The 15,816-nt window shown below is 39.1% G+C and overlaps 1 protein-coding gene across 1 annotated transcript; it reads left to right on the top strand.

The window, feature by feature from the left end:
* Positions 1 to 1,507: 1,507 nt before the first annotated feature.
* Positions 1,508 to 8,280, top strand: si:ch211-243g18.2 (uncharacterized protein LOC559906 homolog). The gene is made up of 9 exons (XM_063480694.1): positions 1,508 to 1,771; positions 1,897 to 2,022; positions 2,480 to 2,562; positions 3,248 to 3,404; positions 4,594 to 4,758; positions 4,854 to 4,979; positions 6,032 to 6,249; positions 7,397 to 7,425; positions 8,165 to 8,280. The coding sequence occupies exons 1-9, from the start codon at positions 1,508 to 1,510 to the stop codon at positions 8,278 to 8,280; spliced, it is 1,284 nt and encodes a 427-aa protein (XP_063336764.1).
* The last annotated feature ends 7,536 nt before the right edge of the window (positions 8,281 to 15,816 follow it).

Genomic DNA, 15,816 nt, shown 5'->3' with positions numbered 1-15,816 from the left:
AGCCACGAGGCAGCCGTGCATACGCTCATTGAAAGACTCCTTTCATCATTTTCAGTGGGCGATCAGTGGTCTTGAATATAAGACCCTACTTGTATTTCCATCAAAGTCTGCTGAAATGCTAGAATAAAGCACATTTGCTCAAGGACCACAAAAGAGCTTTTCTACAACTGGATCTCATGCAACACTACATTTAAATGACTGCCAAAGGTCAAACAGACTGGCTTTTGAAGAAATGATGTGTGTAATTTAAACATTCATCTGCTCTCTTCGAAGATATGAACCTGTAACAGACTAAACCTCTGTGATTGTGCTCTGGTTCTGTTTCTCAAGTTTATGCCTTTCCTCTGTCTTGTCTTCGTAGTTAAAAATAAACGTATAAGTACCCCAAGGGCAAGTCATGCTACATAGCCAAACTTAGCTAATATGTAATAGCAGAAATTAACCATTTAATGTAAGATGAGAACAGGTTTCAGCATTAAAGACAACTAAAAGTAATGGCTAGCAATAGAAATACACAACCAAAATAAATGTACATATGCTTTAAATACAAACAACTGGCTGAGATTAGTAGCTAACATTATAGCTAACTGTCAGCTAATAGTACAGAACTACTAAAATCAAGTTTAAGCTGCTCACTTGTTAACTTATAGGATGGATAAATAAATAAATAAATAAAACACATTTAAAAGTTGTCATTAAAGTTATTCTAGTGAGTCTTGAGGAAAAAAATATCTATTTACCAACTGGTTGGCGAGTGTTTGCTGGAAGTCGCTGGCTGTCGGTATGAAATCAACTGCAAAGAGGAGGCTACCTTTTTAATGTTTAATGCAGATTGCCACAGTTGCCTGTAGTTTGCGTGGAATGTGCCAGTTGTCTGCAAATACTCATAAAATACTTGCTGAGCAGTAGTAGAAGTTTTAAAAGTTTGAGGCAAACCCGAAACGAAGAATGTTCATCTTTAAAGTAAAATTTGTACCTCGTTGCCCCAACCAACACATTTCAAAAGGTGCAGCTTTTACTCTGAAGGCGCTCAGAGAGTAGTTAGTGAATCTTTGCACTCAAGAGCACATGCTCCACGGAACCTACCAACCAACGAAATCAAGCTTTTTGCCAAATGGTCGGGTATCTGGCAAGGTCTGTTGCTGGCTGACGGGGCAAGGCCTAGCATCAACCTCCAGCGACCATTTGCCATCAGGTTGGGGAATACACATTTTTCCCTTGCGACCAGTGGTGTCCAGGCCTGTGTAATTGGCGTCTTGTTCAACTGACCTGACATTTGTCGCATTTACAAAAAATGCTAGACAAGTTAACGCCATGCGGTTAGTGGTCACATGACTGCAAAACCTTGATATTGTAAGGTAAAAGCTGTCCAGATCCAGTTTAAATTGAGTTGATAAAGGGGCCGTGAGGCATATCAGAAAGGTTGGGAACCACTGGTTTGAAACACAACATTGTTTAACCCCCGACCCTTTTTGCTTTGTTCTTTACGCCTTCACAGCCGCCGATCATGGCCTCCAGTATTTCAATGAAAAGCTACTCTATTGGCCGTCAGCCCTCCTTTTCCAGTCGTTCGCTGATGGACACCGGCCGTGCTCGCTCTCGGGCTTCTGTGTCTTTCGCTGTAGCGAGCCCGCTCACCCGTTCAGCTTCCATCAGCCAGGATCTCAACGGGCCAGCAAGCCTTCAAATTAACGGACTGCATGGCAACAGCACCAATGAGAAGGAAGCTATGCAGAGTCTCAACAACCGTCTGGCCAACTACCTGGACAAGGTCTGACAATAACACAGCACTCCACTGTTACGTTATCAGCCCAGGAAATAACACAAGCAGTAAGCTGAAAGACTTTGATCATTAACCTGTGTCCTCCCTTCTCTGTGGCTCTTTGTATCCTCCAGGTGCGTTCACTGGAGCGCTCCAACGCTGATCTGGAAATGAAAATTAAGCAGCTGATGCTCGAACGCATTCCCAAAGGTCATGACCTCGATTCCATGATGGCCCAAGCTCATGCTGTTGAGCAAGAGGTAGGCATCGAGTGGCAGGCAGGCAGGCAGGGAAAAAAGTCAGGTCAGCATAAGATCTGAGTTTAGAAGGTGCAAACAAGGCTCAAGGTTATAATGACTTTGATCACTTTACATAGACAAAACATTCATGCAAATATCAGATCTATTTTAGCAGGAAGTGCACTAGGAGAGTCATCACAGGCAGAATCAGCTCATACTTCTAGTTAACAAGTAGTAAAAGAAGCCAGGCCAGAGTTAATGATTGTTTTGTGCTTTTTAAAACAGAATTAGTCACAGTTCAATGAAGCTCGAACTTCTCACCAGCCACAAATCCAACTCTTAATGTATCATTTAGAAACCTTGTTGCTATTAGTGTAACACACAAAGGTAACATGAACATACACTAAAGTTAAAATATATTATATAAGCTTTAATCCAGGATTTAATGCTATTATTGACCTATGTTAATATTTATCAGGTGAGGAAGAAGACCTTGGAAAATGCTCGTCTCATGCTAGAGATCGATAATGCTAAACTGGCTGCTGATGACTTCAGAATCAAGTGAGTGATTAATGATTGCATCATGGTGATGTAAAGCTGTTTTCGCAGAATGATACAGAGAGATGTTTCTGTTAATAATGTCACTGATGCCTCTGTCATGTTTTGGTCAAATATTTGCTTAATCAACAAAAAAATGTTTGCACACTAACACAGCGTTCTTTGGAAAAAAGTTATTTAAGTACTGATTATTAAATTAAAAGATTACTGTAGGAACACTAAAAAGCATAACAAGGATAGTATGTCAGCTAACATACAGTTTTCATTACATACAGCCAAATATTTATCAGTATATATCAATAAATGTATATTTAATACAAAGTTTTTCTTATTATTAGAAAATGCTTGTGTTCTTTGAGTTTTTATTGCTGTATTAATTAATTTCAGGCTACTTTTGTAAGACTTCCTGACTGCATAGGCATTTCTTACTACTTTGACTAATAAATATTATGCAAAGGGAAGTCACAAGCAGAAGTACAGCAACACAAATGCAAATGTTTAACTTTAATTATGAAAAAACAAAACAAAACATTAAAGTACCTTTTCCCTGCAAGCATGTTATTTCATATCCAGTATAGGCAGTTTCTACCGCAGTAAAAACAAGGGGGGAAAAAGCAGTTTATCTGTGGAGGTAATGAATAAACGTTTACTGTAATATACGATGCTGCTCGTCTTTCCAAACTACTAGATGGGAGACTGAAATGGTGATGTGTCAGTCTGTGGAGCGAGACTGTATTGCCCTGAAAAAGGCCAAGACCGATCACGAGCAGATCATCGCCTCTTTGAGGGGAGATTTGGACAGCCTGAAAGAGGAACTTTACTTCCTCAAGAAAAACCATGAAGAGGTTAGTGTGTTTGCCACCATCGCCATGTTCTCGTTTTCTCTTCTCACTACTTGACATTTGTGTAGTCTCATTTTCATTTTGGCCCTCTCCCTTCCCCAGCCTGCCCTCACAAACACTTGCTTGAAACACGCTTGACCCACTTTGGTGGACTCAGTGGGCTTTTTTAGCGCCAACATAGACAGAAAACGATGTGTGGTTGAGGAGAGCGCAGCAATAGGTGGTCCTCTGGTTACTGTGGACAAAAGCAGCAGGTAGATCTGGTTGCTCACACCTGCTCTCTCTGTCCAGTCAGCTGATCCGAGGTGTTCTCCAAGGCAAAGATAAACTTACCCCCTCACACCAAAGGAGGAACTGATCTCCCTTTTACTGAAACAAGACTGTGTAGATCCTTTTTGGTGCCACTTAGAGGCCACTAGAACAATGTGATGCAAAGAAAGAAGCAATATGTCAGAGACTGGAGGTTTTTAAAACCTCAATTTCACAATGAAACAATGAACTGCTGCAAATATTCAGCATGAATTTAACCGAATAAGAGTAGATTATTAGAACAGATCACACATTCTTACTTTTTATGTGTTTTACCCATGTGGTGCTTGCTTTGTGAATGTGAGTCTCTGGAATCTATGCCTTTTTGTTGAATATATGGCAACTCATTTAGATAAGCAGTGTCTCTTTGGGGACCATTGGGACATTAGATAGACCCTAAGCAAGAATTCAGTGACTAAGCATGAAATATATAAACTGTAATTCAAGTTTGTTGCCCAATAAAGTTTAGAAAAATGTGTTTAAACATATATCAAGAGCTTTAGTAATACACTACTTTAGAATAAAACAGACTAGTGACAGAGAACAATGTAACAAAGAAGAGAGAGTGAAAGAAATCCACCAAGTATGCTTGAGCAGGATTATTTGTGTGCAAGTTGAAAGGCCAGGGGTAAGGTGAGCTCTTTCCCATTCAGTATTTATGAGAAACATCTAAATAATTAAAGTGCCATCACATCCTCTCTGTCACTCTGCGGTGTAGGGTTCACCGATCTCTTCATAGCCTTCTTCATATGCTGACTGTGGAAACCAGTGTTGGTTACATTTAATTAGAAGTGACATTTAATACACAGTGCAACTAAAATAATTTGGTTTAAAAATGACAATGTGAGCAATATAATAAAAATAATCTCCTGTGTGCCGACAGGAACTCGAGCAGATGAAGTCTCGTATTGCCAGAGATGAGGTGAACGTGGAGGTGGACTCTGCCACCGGGCCCGAGCTGGGCACCATTCTGTCCGAGCTGCGTTCTCAATATGAGGGCATTGTGAAGAGGAACAAGGAACAGGCGGAGCAGTGGTATCGCAAGAAGGTGTGGGGAGTAATATCTAGTGTGAATCACTGTAATAATGTCGAATGGTCCTCACAAAGTTACACAAAAGGTCACAGAAAACACTTCTTTTCCAGCTGGAGACAATGCAGAACGAGGTGAAGGAGAGCAACGAGGCTCTGAGGGGAGCTCAGGGAGAGCTGACCGAGAGGCAGCGCTTCCTGCAGACCCTGGAGGTGGAGCTGGAGAGTCTGCACAAACAGGTGAGCTGGGATACAACAGCAAGATGAAATAGCGCACAGACATACTGTAGATTCCTTTAGCTTCCCCTCAACACCAACTGGTCATGTTAGATGGTTTTTCCTTCCCACTGTCACCAAGTGCTTGCTCATAGGGGTTGTCTAATTGTTGGAATTTTCCCTGTTACTGTAGTGTCTTTACCTTTAAATACAAAGCACCTTACTGTGATTTGACTCTATGTAAAATCGAATTGAAAAAGTCACTGTGTAGACAGAGAATGTCTACACAGTGTCTACAGCAAGAAAAGTCACCCATCCCTAGGAAAGGTTGTGGTGTAGGTAAGGGTGTGGTCTTTTCCTTTCTGCAGGCAGAAGAGTGACGTGTCTGTGTTTTGGTTAAAAAAAACAAACATTTTGAGTTGTGCAAACAAAGCCTAATACCCGCAAGAGCAGTGCAAACACACCTCAGGCATGATTCTAAATTTATGGTTACGAGTATTAACTTTTCAAAAAGCCGCACTGAAATATGGTGTTGTATTAAAGAAAGAGATTTGTCCAACAGCAACAGAAAATCCTTACAGATGTCCAGATAAGTCTCGTGTACATTCTTTGTACATTTCCGTACCACTGCATCTTATATTATGGGAAAAAATCATTTTGTTTTTCTTTCATTTAATCCTGTGTTGACAGTAAACATGTTTTACCGTGCAGAGATATATGGCATTCAGTTGCAAAATAGTATGGGGTGAGTTTCAGTGGTGAGCTGGGTTAATTTTGTCTGAGCAGCAAATGTTTGCTTTAGGTGCCAAGGACTTGTCCGTTCACAGGAGTTTGTTGATATGGGCTTGGGAAGCAATTTCAGAATCAGGCGACCTACTATATAGCATCATATTACTGATCACTGGTTACAACACAACACAGCAGAGTCACTGTTATGAGGAGAATCATAGGGTTATCATGTCCGGTGGACATGCCGGTGTTTTTTAACTTGATACTGATATCACGACTATGAGGAATATTCATGGCAATTCCGGATATAGATTGCATTTGTTGTTTTGTTCCCTTTTGCTCCTCAGATAGCAGCTCTGGAGGGAAACCTCGGTGAGACAGGTCAAAAGTATTCTGCTGAGATGGAGCGGCTGCAGGTCACCCTGAACCAGCTGGAGGAGGACCTCTCTCAGCTCAGGCTGGACATGCAGCGCACAAAGACCGACTACGAGCAGCTTCTTCGCATCAAGCAAAACCTGGAGATGGAGATCGCCACCTACAGACGCCTGCTGGAGGGAGAGGACTCGTAAGTATAGCGATACTAATAAAGATTGAGTCTCATGTCTCAAAGGGAAATTATAATTAAGTATGCTTTACCCAGCCCTTTAAAATAAATCTGTATGTTAATAGCTTTGGCCAGCAGGTAACACAGAAACTTTAGTGAAGAAGTTAGAGAAGGACAATAACACACCTGATATACTCAGAGATTATGGTACATCCTTGTAGTTTGATGTTCAGTCAGAATGGGGATAATTTGGCTACACTGTTGCCTTGATCACAATACCTGTATGATCATCTTACACCAAGTGCTTCTTAGCCTGCCGCCTGGCATTGTTGGGTGTAGCTGTTCTCAGATGTCAGCTTTGGTGAGAACACTGTTACTGTGGCAACGTTCTCACCAAAGTAAGCAATAGACAGGAAAACTGACGAGAGTGTAAACTGTACTGTGTTGTTTATAAAAACTAATCACAAAAAAATATAATAATAAGCAAGTTGTAAGAAATTGAAGCTTGCTGTCAGTGTCCGGGCGTGTTTCATGCTAAGAGTCACCTTTCTCTACCTGAACATGGCTGATTCATACATTTATGGTGTTTTGGTGTTACATCACTTCATTGTTGTGAGTAATTATGTGCATTCATACTGCGACAACATTCACTTTACTGCTGTTTAATGCATGTGTTTGTGGAAGTAATGATTCCTATGCCAGTTAGTGCTTAAGAGATTACACATGATGGTAAATATGCCAGCAGCACTTTATTATAAGATATAACAACAGCTGATCTATTTATTTGAAGCAGGCAGAACCAGCTGACCTAAACAAAGTAGGTTTGCATGCTTTACGTTTCACAGTAATCCTTATGTGTCCACAACAAGCTAGTTTAGCTCCTCTCCTTTTAGGGCAGTGTTTTTCTGATTGGCTGCCCCTAACAAACCAAAGGTTTGAACAACAAATGGGTGGGTCTTTTGCACTCACAGCCAGATCTGTGTGCCTGAGGTGACTATATTAAGGATATCTGCTCTCACTGGCATCAAAAAGAGCTAAAAACTGAAATAAAGCTGCATGAAACCAGCTATTATAAAATATATAAGTTCCCTTTAAATGATTGCTTTGAATGTGTTAGTCTTGCTTTAGTTCAAAGGTAATTCTAACAGGTTTTCTTTCTGCCCTTCAGAGTCAAAGAAGTCCCTCCTCCACCAAAAAGTGAGTATATGGCTTTTAATTTGAACTGATAAGAAAAAGTCAGAAATTATAAACTAGAAGACCCGAATTACATCATCACACAATATCACACAATGGTAGAAATACCACAGTAGTAGCTGCTGTTGCTGTCGTTTATTGAAAACTTTATGGAAGTAAAGAATGACTAAAAGTGAAGTTATGAGAAAGATAAGTCAAGCAAATACTTCAGAAAACTTTTTGCAACCACCATTTAAAAAAAAAAGAAGGAAAACTGTATTCAAAGTCAAATGTGGATCTGAGCCAGCATTGTAGTAGACTGACAGACAGACAGAAGGGTATATCTATCTTTTTCCACACCCAGGAGGCCCACAACTAATTATAGTTATGTGAATATCCAAACAATGCACAAACCACTTACAGCTCAGCTCCTATAGCAACTAATGTGGGTCTGAAAACATTTCCCCCCATGTTGTGTGTCCTAATCTCTCTGACTTGCACTGCTGGATTAAGAAACTGGAGTGTGTTTTGAAAATGTTCGTCTTTTGTCTCAAAAGATAATAACGCAAAAACAACACAGACTATTCACCTGTGATGTGAGATGAATAGGTAACACAACTTTTACAAACTCAGTGCTTTAGTAGCAGTCACATATCATCCTATATGTGAAACTACTAAGATTTTACATTTTTTAATGCATTTAGATGTGTAAAAAACTAGTTTAGTCAGCCTCACATTCTCTTCTCATGTCTTTTAAACACAGAGGAGCCCGAAGTCCGCACCAGAAAGATCGTGAAGGTGGTGACTCAGACCATGGTCAACGGCAAGGTGGTGGACGAGTCCAGCGAAGTGGAGCAGATTGAGGAGTCGAAGAAATAGAACAAGCAAAGAGCCAGCTGAAATTTTAAAATAAACAAAATAAGTAGAAGTTAGAACTTTTTTCAAAAAAAAAAGGAGAGAAAAGGAAAAACAAGAAAAATTAAGAGTCCGCCCTATTACACATGAATTGTGAAAATGAAGCTGAGAGCATTGTTGGAGGTACAGTAATGACTGACTATGAATGTCGTGTGTTTCCTATCATCTCACATGAAATGTGATTCAGACGTCACTACAAACAAGCTATGCTTTGCATGAGTTCATTGACTTTTAGATAGAAATGTGTGAAAACTGACTGATCACTGCTAAACTCTGACTGTTTTACTAATAAAGGGTTTTGTAGTCAAATGATGTTTAATTCCCAGTGCGATAACATTCATTTTACTAAATGAGCCTCTGTTCCTTTTACAAGAATTTCACGTCTGCTGTTTATTGTTTGCATTCTGAATACAAAGACAGAATAAATCCACAATGTGTCCACCTTCTCTATTCTTACATCACCTTTGATAATGGCCTAGATTTTGGGATTTTTTTGAGTCTGAATTGAACAACTTAGAGTCAGCCTAAAGGCTTCATGAGGCTATTCTTCAGCACAGAAGTGCTTTGCCATGTTTAACGTCTGTGAAGGTTCTCATTCATCCAGGTCATCATAGTCTAAGAAGATTGGAAAGAAAAGCACCTGGACTTCTTTAAGTTGCTTGAAGACGTTTCACCTCTCATCCGATAGCTTTTCTTTCCCAGCTCCTTAGGCCATGTTTAACAGTTTTTATTTAATTAAACAAGTTTACTGAAGTTAAGCATAAAGTGCAGCCAGGTTTAAAGGGACAGTATATAAACAGCCATGAAAAGTACAACCTACTTGTGGTACCAGATAAAAAAGTATGGCGATACCAGAAGTACTACACTGTTAAAAAAAAGTCCTAGAAAAAGAGTAATATTCCGGCAGCTGGGGCGCCAAAATAATACCATCAAATAACAGAAAATAACTTTCTCATAAAAATACGGTTATTTTCAGTAATGACAATACAGCTTGTTGCCCTAATTTTACATGGGATTTTGCCTTTTTCAAGTGCTGTTAAACATTAAATTAGGAACATTGTAATGTGATTAAACAATGAAATTACCTATACACAAGGTCAATGAATGTGGCAATATGAATAATAATACTGAAATGTACAGAAATATACAGTTAACAGTTGGTTTAAATAATAATGGATTGCATGCCCTGGGACAGACTGACAGAGGCGAGGCTGCCATATCGCACCATCGGCCCCTCACCAGTAGGGTGAAGCGTCTTGACTAAGGAAACAACGACCGAGAGTGTCCGAGCCGGGGCTCGAACCGGCAACCTTCTGATTACAAGGCGAACTGCCAACTCTTGAGCCACGATCGCCCTAAATAGCAATAATATTAATAATTATTTGATGTTAACAAAGTTTATAAGAATCATTTCATATATTTTTCCATAGCATTACATTTGAATTTAACAGTTCAATCTTTCAAATAACGGACAAATATTTGTGAAATCATGATACATTTGTGAATGTATTTTAACAATCTAAATATGCATATGTACAGACAAACACATTTAAAAAACAAGAAAATTATGTTTTATTACATTTACAGTGATTTTACGTTAATTTACATTTGAAATGTGAAGTCACAGTCTATTTATGTAAATTTAATGATATTCTAGAAGAACAGAACAAAACTGTAAAATACACAGTAAAATACTTTTATATTAGGACTTTCTTACAGTGTGCTTTGTTGCTTTACTGGAGGTGCGGCCGCTTGTTGAAGCGTTTTAATTAACTGTCTTGCAGTCTCAGCCCTGCTACCTTAAGAACTTTTCTGATTTTACAGTTCTATGCTTTTAGTAGTTTTTCTTAATACATTTTGATTTGTGGAATTGATCTGCCTCACCTCTGCTGTTAATAACGAGCCTGTGGGCTTTGGTAGCTAGTGCAACATTTACATTGGCTATAGAAATGTGCCCTGGGGTGTAACTCCCTCCCTAGGTGGCGTTGTCAGCATCCCGTAGTTACCTTCACTGGTTATCCCTCCTTCGCACCACCACATTATGATTTTCGTTGGGAATGACCTGAACGGACAGGATTAGAGCATCATGGGTACATCATGGGTACTCACGGTGTACTGCAGGGGGCTGGTGTGACAGAAGATGATGCGATGGATAGGGTGAGATGGAAGTAAATGATCTGCTGTGGCAACCCATAAAGGGAGCAGCAAGAAAAAGAAGATGAAGAAGAAAATAATACTTATCATTTTTAGGGGTGTGCAGTTAAATTTGAACACAAATTTTGTATCGAACCACAATTTCTGTGGCTCATTAAAAGTGAAGAATGATGATAGACAGACCTGGAGGGATGGTCTCACTAACTTGACATATACGAGCACAATGTATATGCTGTACAGTCTTTTTATTTATTTTTATTAATGTTTGGGTTAATGGTTAACTAAAATCCATCCCCAGAACTATCTTAATATGTGAAAATGACGGGCTCAAACAAAAGTCAAATTTTCTCTGCTGGTGTCGTCACAGTTTTTCCTTTTCAGGCAATGAAACCACGGCCTACAGCCCGAGCTATTCATAAACAGAAAACTATATTAAATTGGGCTCAAAATCCAATCAAAACACACTTAATAGAAAACATGATTTGTGAATAATGCTTTTGTTGTTTAATAATTGATTGTTGTTAATTTTCTGCAATAAATGTTTATTTAAAGAAGGCCAAAGTAAATTTCCAAACATGTTCCTCCATTAAAATATTGTTGGGAAAACAATTTTACTCTAAGAAAATGAAAAGAAAAAAATCAGAATGAAATGAGTATTAAATGGATTGTAACAGTTAGTTTCATTCAAAGGTTCAATGTCCAAAAGGATCGCTGAGATAACGCAGAGAACAGGAAAGTACAAGGAGCCCACCCGGAGTAACTATCAAGGGGAATCCCGTTCAGATTACATCACTGTCTTTTGTTCACAGTGTATTGTAAAGAGGATAATTACAGTCATGGTTCTGAACCAAAACCTGACTTTATTTATGCTTTATGCATTTTGCTTGTCAATTACATTTTAGTTGCAAATAGTTACTCAGTCATTTTGTACTCCACTGATAAAAAATGGCACCTTTTCTCAAAAGTCAGAAGATAATGTTGCTCCCTGCCATTTGTGCAAAATGCCCAAGAACACAAACTATGCAAACAAACAACAAACTCCAGAGAGTGTCTCAGCGCAGCAGCCTTTTAAATTATGTTTAGCAAGCAAAGCAAAAACCAAATAAAAGAAAAAAGTGGTGCTTAAAAGAAGAAGAGGAGCGTGCAGGATGAGGACACTGCACTTTGGATTTGAGCAGTTCTGTCAATGACTTTGCTGCGCAAAGGGTCTGAGTATGAGAAGTTGTGTTTGCTCTGGTACAGTGTTGTGGTAAGAGCCCAAAGAAATATCTGCCCTGCGGCCTATCAGGAGTTATTACGCCTGTGGTTCAGTTGCAAACATGTGAAGCCCAAAGTCATTATGTGGGAGAGCATGTTTGTTGTCACTGAGGTTAAGTGTTGAGTAATATCTCAAAAGCACTGAAAACATACTGCAGTTCTTTCACTAAAGACATTTTTGAGGTAGCTCCTCTAATGCCGAGGCAAATATAGAAAAAAATAGGCTGAAAATAAAAGGGTCCTATAGTGACGGGTGATGTACTTGTAAGTCTTTCCCGTCTGATTTATATGAAGCACATTATCTAGAATGACTGACAGATCTATAGTTCACACAGATTTAGTAATTAGTTTGGTTATATAATCTTTATGAGTGATATTTAGGGTTTTTTCCTTTGGCATGATAATCCTTTAAAAGCTCATCCTGTTATATGAATGCACACTTTCATGATTCTACAACCAAACTGTCACAACAAACCGAAACAAAAAAATGCAAAAGCAAAGATAAATCAGGACAAAAGCAGGTACCAGTTATGACAACACTGTCAACTTGTTTATAAAAAAATTTATGATCCATGTGTAACAGCAAAACAATCGCAGGAGCCACTTTTACACGGGTTCAAACAGGCAGACTTTTTAGCGGTCAAACATTTTGTTTTTGTGGAAAGGAGCATGATAAAAAGGAGCAGACCAACAAAAAACACAATAAGATATCAACAGGCTTCCTGAGATCATGTTACAAATATACATTTTCTGTGAGTGTTTATAGAAATCTGTGGTTTTAAAAGGCAGCAAAACAAATGGGAGTGAGTTTTGTTTTATTTAATCAGATTTTCGTGTATAGAAAACTGAAACACTAAATATGAACCCTGAAACACCACTGACTCAACGCCATTCACGAGTACTTTTTTCCATTACCCTGAATAAATAAGACAGATACATGCAAGTCCTGTTCACAGAGCACTGAGTTTGTCAAGACCAAGGCTGATGCATTGTCGGCCAGCTCACAGTGTTATAAAGCAATAGACACAGAAAGTCTGATAAACTTTAGGACAAACAAACTCTGAGAACTGCCTCACACTAGTGTCACATGTGTGAGGCAGTTCTCTGCTCACACATGTGGTTCTTACATGGCAAGAAGCAGCGAGATTAATTATTAATATGCCTGAATATGCCTGAAATAATTTCTAGATTCATGGATTCAGAAAATGAAAATCTTCTTTGTACAGACCAATTGCTGTCAATTTGAAAACAAGGCTTAATAGAATTTCAGATGCTGGACAGTTTGGGGCCTCTACTGTAATATTTCCAACTTCATAACCTGCCAGATGTTTTCAGTAGGAGACTGGACTGCAGACAGGTCAGTTGTGATGACCCTCACCCTAATGTCCTTTCTTCAGCTCCACTTGGCAGTTCCTTTCTGCAGCTCTTGGAGAGGACGAGTGGTTTGCTCTCAATTAGCAACATTAGCAACGCCTGAGCCCAGTGTGCCAGTGCTCTATAAATCCCTTAGAGCTCAGCTGCTGGGTGGGTCTCTTCTCTCATGAATCATTTTGGATTTTGGATTTTGGTTGTGCGTTGGTTAATTTTCTTGCACTGAACAACACTACATTCCCTGCTCACTCACAGTGCTGACTACACATGTCTTGGTTCCCAAAGGATGTTGCTTTAATTTAAAATAAACAGTTTTTTAAAGGGGCATTTGTGTGAATCACACTCTTGGTCATGGCAATGTGACCCAGGTTGTGACATGGTTTAGCACCAGCTAATGTGTGCCTCTGCTGAGAGCAGACATAGTTTCTTTTGGGCAGAATTGTCTTATTAAAAAAATCCACTGCTGAAAATGCATCATCTGAATGGCAACACAAGTTATAGCAACATCTGCATAAATATAGTTAACAAAGGTACATTCACAGATGTGAAAGTTACCCCTGCCATAAGTACCTAATGGACCTAATAAAGATGTATAATAAAAATTAAATTCTTACTTCTTTATTAAAGCTATGATAAAGAATATATTTCTTATATTATGTTTATTTCTTCTGATAATTCATCCAGAAAGAGCTGCAAAAATTTTGCATTAATAACTAGAAGCAGTGGCACAAATTAGTCTGGCAACCCATGTCAGTAATTATTTAAGTAGTGAACAAATTTACTCAAGATTACATGAATGAGACTCATTATATTAGCCATTTACATCCTCAGAGCCACACAGGATGCACAGTGAGGCCTTCTAGGAAAGAAATGACAATTTCACACCAGAAATCTCTCTAAACAATAATTAATCAAAAAGTATTAATAAGTCTGTTTACTTTGACAAACTTGTTTGTTTACAGTCTGCCTGATGAGATGTTTTTACTTCAGTATAGTGTATATTTACTGTATTGCCAAAAGTATTCTCTCATCTCACCCTCACACTTGAGTGACATCCCATTTTTAATCTGCTGGGTTTAATATGATGTCGACTCACCAGACTGTTGTTTTGTGCTACCACCTCCCAGCTTCAACTCTTGTGGGAAGGCTCTCCACAGAGTTTAGGAGTTTATTTATTTATTTTTTGACCATTTTTCCAGGAGCACATCTGTGAGTTCAGACACTGATTTTGGGTGAGAAGGCCTGGGTCGTAATCTCCGTTCTAATTCAACCCACAGCTGTTGTGTCGAGTTGAGGCCACGACTCTGTGCAGGCCAGTCAAATTCTTCCACATCAAACTTGCTCGTCCATTTCTTTATGGACCTTGCTGTGTGCCCCCCCCCCCCCCCCCTCCCCCCCCAATCCTGTTTTAATAGGAAGGGGCAATTCCAAACCTTTCTCACAAAATTGGGAGCATGAAGTTGTTCAAAATGTCTCGGTATGCTGAAGCATTAAGAGTTCCTTTCACTGGAATTAAGCTCGAGCCCAACTCCTGAAAAACAATCCCACACCATAATCTCCTGGCAGCCGCCAAACCCAGACTCATCCATCACATTGCCAGATGGAGATGTGTGATTTGTCATTCCAGAGAACAAGTCTCCACTGCTCTAGAGTCCAATGGCAGTGTGCTTCATGACACTGCATGCTGATGCTTTGCATTGGATTTCATAATTTAAGGCTTGGATGTAGCTACTCGGCCATGAAAACCAATTCCATGACTGCTGTTCTTAATCTGTAGGCCAGATTGGAGGTCTGAAATAAATGACATGGTGGGCCGAGTGAATACTTTTGGCAGTATAGTGTAGCAGATTTATGGAGCTCAACCTGCTGGTAGATGTTCATCCTTTGTTGTGCCCACTGAAGTGCAGAGCAGTTACATTACCTCTTTAGTGTAGAAAGAATCACAGAGAAAGTGCGAGTAGATGACTGTAAAGATGAGGAGACAAGTAGATCTGTGGATTAAGCAGTCTCGTAGTGTTTCAAAAACAAGCACTGCAAGTTTTCTCTGAGTACAGACGATGGTTGGACAGCATTTGAAAGATGTCATCCCAGCAAAATATTGCCGTAAATTAAATCCATTATATTTCATGCTTAAAGTCTCAAGTTTATCCTTCTGTTATTGCGCTATGGGAAAACGTTTCAAGGCCATTCTCTAAGAATTTTTTTTCTATTTTTCATGCCTTGGTCTCTGATATAGTTTGTTTTTTCTGCTGAATTGTTTAGCTACAGAGGCTGTGAGCAGTCATGTTGGAAACTTTTGCTTGCTTTTCTTTGGATTTTGTGATGACATCTGCCATCTGCAGACAAGGCAACAAAAGAAATGCATTAGATATAATAAGCAACTGTTTAAATATTTGAAATCACCAAAGATTGCACACATAAGGAGTATAAAAGTTTATGTTTTACTGTTACCGTGTTGGTCACTCCAATCATCCAGTAATTTATCAAGGGAGATAATAGTGAATGAAATGCTTCATGAAATTGTCAGAAGTCAAGGTTGTGTAGTATTTTTCAAGCCTGGGGTTTAATGTTTAATGTTATTTAACTGCCCTCTGCTGGACAGATTTTATTGTGGTGATTAATTTGTAAAGAAAACATCCACTCTTTAGATTCACCAGACACTTATAGGTAGACCTGCAAACATCTGATTAGCCAATCACATGGCAGCAACACAGTGCA

Source organism: Pelmatolapia mariae, linkage group LG7 (assembly GCF_036321145.2).
Source record: "Pelmatolapia mariae isolate MD_Pm_ZW linkage group LG7, Pm_UMD_F_2, whole genome shotgun sequence".
Lineage (NCBI taxonomy): Eukaryota > Metazoa > Chordata > Actinopteri > Cichliformes > Cichlidae > Pelmatolapia > Pelmatolapia mariae.
This window is presented reverse-complemented; position numbering and strand designations above follow the sequence as displayed.